General features: G+C 35.9%; 1 protein-coding gene across 3 annotated transcripts in view; it reads left to right on the top strand.

Moving 5' to 3' along the window:
* Positions 1-7,297, top strand: part of LOC115217584 (dynein regulatory complex subunit 7-like) — a 45,191-nt gene extending 37,894 nt beyond the window's left edge. For 2 of the 3 annotated variants that reach the window (XM_036507279.1, XM_029787336.2), the window contains 5 exons: positions 893-1,003; positions 2,608-2,718; positions 4,017-4,214; positions 4,806-4,945; positions 6,941-7,297. In XM_036507279.1, the coding sequence (XP_036363172.1) occupies positions 893-1,003; positions 2,608-2,718; positions 4,017-4,214; positions 4,806-4,945; positions 6,941-7,037 (657 nt within the window). In that variant the 3' untranslated portion in view covers positions 7,038-7,297. The remainder of the gene's footprint in view (positions 1-892; positions 1,004-2,607; positions 2,719-4,016; positions 4,215-4,805; positions 4,946-6,940) is intronic. The other variant, XM_036507281.1, reaches the window with a different exon arrangement.
* The last annotated feature ends 1,241 nt before the right edge of the window (positions 7,298-8,538 follow it).

The raw sequence follows: 8,538 nt of genomic DNA, 5'->3' as shown, positions 1-8,538 counted from the left end.
TCACTTAAACAATAAGAGAATTCAAGAACAAAGAGAACACGAGAACAAGTTGATGAAAGGAGGAAGAATACATGACCTATTATGACAATCAATACCTTCCGATTCCCAGATTGTTATCAAATCTAAATAAAATCATCTCTAAATAAAACAAAAGCCATAAATCATTAACAGTTGAAGACAACCATAAAATCTTAAAAGTTACTTAACAATTGCGAAATTCACAGCAAAAGAAGAAATTACGTTGGTATGTGAAGATATTCGTTGCAGGACGTGAAATTAGATTGAAAAATATTAAAATCAAAATCCACTGTGCAATGAGAAATATATCAGTCAAACAGGAATAAAATTAATAGACTGAGTCAGGATACATAAACAACAAATTAAAGATTCGTCTGTTAGGATTATTCCATGCAGTGAATTCCCCATTTGTGCGATGACAAAATTCCAGGTATTCCTTTTTGTCAAATTAAAGAATAAAGTGAACAATTACGAAAGACAAAAGAAGAATATTTCATTAAGATTTTCTAACCAAAACCGGAAAGACTGGAAGCTGTTATGGAACAGTTGATATTATAAGGATAACAACTTCGCAAACCAGTTTATCTCACGGACAGAAAAAAGTTGAATACAGTGAAAATGCTTCCACAAAAATCTTTCTTCCATTAGGCTGTATCAAGCAGTGTGTTTAAAGATTCTTTTTATAACATTTTTAATTTTAAAATAGTTTCAAATAGTATGGCTGTGTCGAGAATGTTTGCTTACACACGCACGCACACACTCACACGCACACACAGATATATATATACATGTATGTGTGTTTGTACGTTTGTATGTGTGTGTGCGTGTGTATATGTATATATACATTATATATGCATGTATGTATACATTGTAGGTAGGTGAAGAGGGCTCTACCAAACGAGAAATTGATGTGTACAATTTTGTAAGGAAGATGATAACAGAAGAATTCGACAGCAGAGATGATACCAGGAAAGCTGAAATGGAGGTGAGTAGGAGTGAGGGTTTGAGTTTGAGTGAGAGCGAGAATTAGAAAAGGAGTGAACGTTTGTGTGAATGTGAGAAAGTTGTATGCTTAACCAAGAAGAGTGAAGGTGAAAGGGGGAGAGAGAGAGAGAGAAAAGTAAAAGGAGAAACTGGGAAAGATAAAGCATAAGTGAGAGGTAGTGAATTATAGAGTGTGAGAGAGACATTGAGGGTGAGAGGGAGAAAGAAAGAAAAAGAGAGAAAGGTAGAAAAGGGTGGAGAGAAATAAGGAGTAAGGGTGGAGAGAAATAAGGAGTAAGGGTGTGAGAAATAAGGAGTAAGGGTGTGAGAAATAAATAAATTTGTAAATAAATAAATATACATGTATGTGTATATACTCCTTACTCTTTTACTTGTTTCAGTCATTTGACTGTGGCCATGCTGAAGCACCGCCTTTTTTAGTCGAGCAAATCGACCCCGGGACTTATTCTTTGTAAGCCTAGTATATATTCTATCGGTCTCTTTTGCCGAACCGCTAAGTGACGGGGACGTAAACACACCAGCATCGGTTGTCAAGCAATGCTAGGGGGACAAACACAGACACGCAAACACATACACACACATATATATACATATATACGACAGGCTTCTTTCAGTTTCCGTCTACCAAATCGACTCACAAGGCATTGGTCGGCCCGGGGCTATAGCAGAAGACACTTGCCCAAGATGCCACGCAGTGGGCCTGAACCCGGAACCATGTGGTTGGTTAGCAAGCTACTTACCACACAGCCACTCCTGCGCCTATATATATATATTATATATATATATATTGAGAGGGAATCATAGCTGCTATTTCTAGCAGATAGAATCAATGCTCTTTCCTTTCCGTTGTTCTAGACACGCTGCATAGCAAAAACCAAATCTTTCTACCTACAAATAAGTTATAGTTCTCACTTTGATAAAGGCACACAGATAATACAAAGGTTATATTCAACCCCAGTATATTGCTGGTATGTTCAAAACTTCAGCTCTCAGTTTTCTTATTGAGAATTCATGAGGTGATCATTATTATTATTATTATTATTATTATTATTATTATTATTATTATTATTATTATGATTATTATCATTATTATTATTATTATCATTATTATCATTATCATTATTATTATTATTATTATTATTATTATTATTATTATTATTATTATTATTATTATTAATAATAATAATAATAATAATAATAATATCATCATCATCATCATCATCATTATTATTATTATTATTAGTAGTAGTAGTAGTAGTAGTAGTTTTTGCTGTTGTTGTAGCTGTGGTAGTAACAGAGGTGGTGATATTAGTTATTGTAGTGACGATAATAGTGATGATAAGGAGGAGGAGGAGGATGGTGGTGATGGTGGCAATAAAGATGATGACGATGATGATGACAGTGGTAGTGATAATGTTGATGGTAACGCTGGTGGTTGTGATAATGAAGATGATAATAGTTTGGATAAGGATAATATTGATGATGACGATGACAATGATGATGATGATGGGATTAAAGACGATAAATGTGTAGTGGAGATAGAAAGCAGACGGTCTGAATTGTGTTTGTTTATCCTTATTTAAGGTCAGAAAGATCCTGGACAACCGAATACAAGAGGAGAGTCTAAATGAACTCGAAATTTCTGTTTACGACACACTACGCAACGAGAAGGCCAAAGTACGAAGGGAAATATTGGTGAGTACCGGCAGTCTATTCATCATGGTATTGTCACCGTTTACAAGTAGAATCTAGAATGAATTTAATGTGGTTAGAGGGGCCAACCAGGGCAATCTCCTTTATTTTCTTGGTGCGAAGAAAATTGCGAAATGTAACGTTTACTTACCACAGAGAAGAAATTATAAAGTGTTGTTTTACTGCATTAAATTTATATAAGATTTTCTAATACACGCTGTTTGTGCTTAAACATGTATAGTAATTGTTTAATCGCACCAATGACAAGCGCGTGATATGCAAATTAATCTAGCCATTTCAGGCAACTTATGTTCTGAAGAGTGGTCAACCAGCCACGAAACTTGTCAGGATAATCTCCTTTATTTTTTTTTTTTTTGTGCACAAAGAGAATAACCAGTCATGTTTACGTCTGCTGGCGTTCTGCTCTCCAGGTGAACTACATTCTTAGATTTTCTAATACTCGTTGTAAGCATAGAATATCATAAGTCGTGTTGGGGGTGGGGGTGCAGAGATGTATCACAGAAAGCGAAGTCTCTCCGTCTGTTACTCGGTGTGTTGTGAGGATTTTCACTTATCTTTCGGCTTACTAATCTGATTCGCTAATCAATATAAATAAACTTTCCTGTTTAGAAGACACAGAGAAAATGGAGGTGGGGGGAGAGATAAGAGAGAGAGAGAGAGAAAGAGGAGGGAGACAGTGAGAGACAGATCTGTGTACGTCGATGTGATTGTGCTATTGAGAGTCAGTGGTGTGTGTGTGTGTGTGTGTGTGTTTAAAAATGAGAAAAAGCATAAATATAAGTATGAGAGGAAGTTAAAAAAGAGAGACAAATAGAAACAGAGAGAGAGAGAGAGAGAGAGAGAGGGAGGGAAAGTAAGAGGGAGAGAGGCAGGAAAAGAGATAAGTTCATAGAGAGAGTGAGTTAGACACAGTCACTGGGAAGCGATGTGTGATGAATGGGAAAGGAGATATAGAAAAGAGGATGTGTGTAAGAGAGAGAGAGAGAGAGAGAGAGAGAGAGAGAGAGAGAGAATGAGAGAGAGAAAAGAAAGAGAGAGAATGAGAGAGAAAGAATGAGAGAGAGAATGAGAGAGAAAGAATGAGAGAGAGAATGAGAGGGAGAGAGAATGAGAGAGAAAAAAAGAGAGAGAAAGAGAGAGATAGAGAGAGAAGAGCTAATCCAGTGTCCTACTCGTCATGACTGTTTCATTTGCCATATCTGTAATCATTAATCTCGGATTGGACAATCTCCTCGACATACAAGACTTACCTCCCCTTCACTCTACCTTTTCTCCCACAGAAAGAAAAAGAAGAACTGGAAGCGAAGAAGAAGAAAGCAACACTTGAAGTCGATTACTTGGCACCGTTTTTGGCCCGGATTGGAGACCCCGAAAGGTTAACTCGCGAAGAGGCGATCGGTGTGAAAGAAGCCTGCCTGGCCGACCTCAAGAAGAGAATCGAAGACAAAGCAAACTTAATCCAAATGCGTTTTGAGAAGGTTCTTCGGCTCTCGTTTTTCTCGCTGTCTGTCTGTTTGTCTGTCTATCTATCTATCTATCTATCTATCTATCTATCTATCTATCTATCTATCTATCTATCTATCTATCTATCTATCTATCTATCTATCTGACTACCGCTCGCTCGATTAGTCTGTCGGTGTGTCTGTCAGTTTTTCTGTCTGTCTGTCTGTCTGTCTGTCTGTCTCTCTCTCTCTCTCTCTCTCTCTCTCTCTCTCTCTATCTATCTATCTATCATCCATCCATCCATCCATCCATCCGTCCGTCCGTCCGTCCGTCCATCTATCTATCTATCTATCTATCTATCTATCTATCTATCTATCTATCTATCTATCTATCTGTCTTCTGTCTGTCTGTCTGTCTGTCTGTCTATCTATCTATCTATCTATCTATCTATCTATCTATCTATCTATCTATCTATCTATCTATCTATCTATCTATCTATCTATCTATCTATCTGAATGCAACGGAGTAGTGCATTGATAACTCGGGGTATGTTTCTGCCCTATTAAACCTCATTACTTAAATATAGATTAGAAAGATTCTTATATATTCAGTTCATTCTGTTGCAGGAAACCAAAGAGTTGGTGAAAAAACAGGAATGGTACCAAAAGAACCAGATGACAATGCAGAAAAACGAAGAAGACGAATATTTGAAATATTGCGAAGAAGCCATCTTTAGAATCCATGTCCTCGAGGTTCGACTCAATCGGTTAGTTTCGTTTGGAGAGTGTTTTCTTTTCTGTTGTGTTTTTCTTATAATAAGTTTAACTTCTTGCGCTTTGGTGGACTTTGGTTAAACTTGCAACGGAAAACATGTGGACCACAGATGACTAAGTCAACAATATCTCAGACAACTGGTCTAGCGGTCAGTGGGTCGTATTCTGCTCTATGGCAATATGACCAACCCATATTTGCCCTCTCTAACCAGGAACAGATCACAACTGGAAGAAGCGATTACATTACAAAAATGACGACTGCTTTGTAAGTTCGTGTTGCCTAGTCTGGTTCTTGCAAGCTTGGGTTTTCACACAAACGCAAGAGGGGAGCATCTACGATATTCTTCGATGTTACAAATAGCCATCAAGTCTCCCCGAAATCTCCTTATTTCGTCTTAAAAATAAATTGTATTTAATCCCGGATACACTGTATCTCATCAATCCTTCTTAATCTCATGGTGGATTCTATCAAAAGCTTTTACATAGTCTATGAAAATCAGACGAGGGGGGATTTGTAAATCTTTAAATGGATGGACTACCATCCTTAAGGAAGCTATTTGATCCTTACATGACCTATTCTCATGAAATCCTGGATGTTGTTGCAGACAGGCATCGTGTGCTTCTTTGAGCATTTCTAAAATTATTTGGTTAAAAACTTTCTCGAAGAATTATGGCAGCACTATTCCACAATAATTTTGGCATTTGCTGTCAAGTTTGAGTAAGATAACCTCCTTCTAGTTATCAGGCAATTCTTTCTTGTTCTAGCTGGATTGTAACATCTGCCTTGTGACCTCATAGTCGACCAATACGGCTGCTGTATAGATGTCGTCTGCTTTCACTGTTTAGTCGTTCCTTGAAGTTTTCTTTTCGCATTTTAAGAGTTCTATTCTCAAACGGATTTGGTGTTTTACAGTTTAGGGATCGGTCTATTTTAATCACTGGTGTTTCAGGATTAAGTTTTGTAGGTGCTTGTCTACTGAACATTTATTCAATCTATCCTCCCCAATCAGTTTTTATAAAATGATAAATATGCTTTAGATAAAGCAGGATTAAAATTTGGGGATCTTAAATAATCACCAAGGTTTAGACATATGTAAGAATATAGTAGGAAATGTTCGATCTCTAGTAAAACACCGCTTCCCGATATGTGCATCTCTGATCACGAGCAGAAGTAGTGGGGGAGCATCGTAGCCATGTGTTGAGAGGAAATATTTGGGGTTTGAATAGTTCACCCCTGAAAACAGGTGTTTCGTTCAACATCATTAAAAACTTTTGTTCAGGGACCTTTTGAGCGGGATGGGTTACTGGGTCTCATTTGCAACTTCATGTGGTTTTTATCTTGATATGAGATCATCATGTCGTGCACATTTGGTTGAGATGCATGTGCCTGGCGTACTCTTAACAGATGGGTAGTCATGATGGGTATATAGGGCTTCGTATATTTATGCCCCTGTGTTAGTTTATTGCTATGCGCTCTCTCTCTCTGTTTCTCTCTCTCTCTCTCAATAATAATAATAATAACAAGAGCACTCAGAGATCGAAAACCTCCACCAAAGCAACACCAACATCTCTCAACGATTAGCCAGAGATGATTTTTAAAATGAAAATGTCAGAAATAAACTCGACTGCTCTCACAAACGAGAATACTAAAAAATGAACCCGACCACTCTCAAAAATTAAGTTTAAAAATAAAAAAAAACAGGAAAAATAATCGAGAATCCTTATCCGGTACCGGATCGATTCCAAAATCTAATCGGTTCGTGCCAGTCAAAAGGCCAAACATCCCTGAAAGTTTTATCCGAATCCATCCTGCAGTTCTTGAGATATCTTGTCCACGGACAAAGAAACACGACTGAAAACAATACTTCCGCCTTGGCTAAGGCGGAGGTAATAGTAATAATAATAATGATAATAATAATAATAATAATAATAATAATAATAATAATAATAATAATAATAATAATAATAATATTGCTTTCTCTCTACAGGTACAAAGAACTGGCTCCTATGAAGTACATGACTTTAGACAAGAAATTAAAATCTGATCCACGACTGAGTCACATCTTCCGAAAGTCTAATACTTAGCCGCAGACGTTGTTGAGAGGAAGACCGTCCAAGAGAAATTGTGATGCTAAGACGACTCCGTAGATTATTTCTCTTCAAATATTTCCATTTTATTTTCATTCTGTTTTTGTTTCGTTTCGAGGAATCGCCATGTTTTGTAATCCAATGAAATGTTTCCAAAGTTTGCCTAGTTCGCTAAATATTTCATTATTTCACCACAGTTAACATAACAATCATTTTTATTAGGAACATGGATAAATAAACATGGTTATTTACTATTATTGTTGTTGTTGTTGCTGTTGTTGTTGGAATGGTCTAAACATGTGCCAAACGACGTACATGACAACGACCACGTCACAACCTGACAAAGGAATCAAAGCTAATCGCTAAGACATAAAAATCGAAGAAGGAAAACAGACGGGTAGTCATAATGGGTATATTGGGCTTCGTATAGTTATACCCCAGTGTTAGTTTAATACTATGCACTTGACTTTCGCTATGAGAATCAAGCATAAAGGTTGTCCCAATTGTCATCGGGGCATTTGGGTTCAATTCCACCCAAGCTGTAAAAACATTTGGAAACTTTAGAAATATCTTACTTTCTAGGAATATTGCAAAAATCGGCAGCGATTGGAACTGCACGCATATTGCGTAAAGAATTGTCTGTCTGTTTGAGGTCGTTTTTGTGACTTGACAAACAGTACAAACCCCGGCAGACACAACATCTTCAGTCAACATCATCACGATATTGTATTCTATACTTTGAATAATAATAATAATAATAATGATAATAATAATAATAACAATAATAACAATGATAATAATAATAATAGTAATAATGATAATAATAATAATAATAATGATAATGATAATAATAATAATAATAATAATAATAAATAATAATAATAATAATAATAATAATAACAATGATAACAATGATAATAATAACAATAACAATAATAAATTTCAGCCTTGTGCCTATCGCAGAAAAGATTATTATTATTGCTGTTGTAAATATTTCTGCAATTTGAAGTAATTTTAATTTTATGATAATTATTTTTGTCCTTGTTCTCCAGAGAACTGAATTGCCAGAGTTTGTTGGTCATCGAAAAAAAAATTCATGAATCTAAATTCTGGAATTATTTTCCTTATCTCACTTAACCAAAACGAAAACGTTTTTTTGCCCCCTTTCAATGCAATTTGACTTCTCACAAGAATCAGTCTACAATACAAATGGCGAGTTATTCACCTTATAAATAAATCTGGTGGTTTGCTTTACAACATCAGCAATTAGATGGAAAAAAATGGAAACGATGTCGTTGCATAACCTTATTCAAGGTTACGACCGTTACGAATGGCCAGAGGAACTATTTCATCACCTTACACAACGGTTTGTACAGATAAAATTTATGTAAATCTATACAGTAATTAATCAATTAATTCGTGAATTAATTAAATTAATAGTTTGTCCTCTACCATTCTCGTCAGACCTTAAAGTTATTTGGTGTCATTAGTTTCCAAC

Source organism: Octopus sinensis, linkage group LG11 (assembly GCF_006345805.1).
Source record: "Octopus sinensis linkage group LG11, ASM634580v1, whole genome shotgun sequence".
NCBI lineage: Eukaryota > Metazoa > Mollusca > Cephalopoda > Octopoda > Octopodidae > Octopus > Octopus sinensis.
The sequence above is the reverse complement of the archived record's forward strand: the minus strand, read 5'-3'. Positions and strand labels throughout refer to the sequence as shown.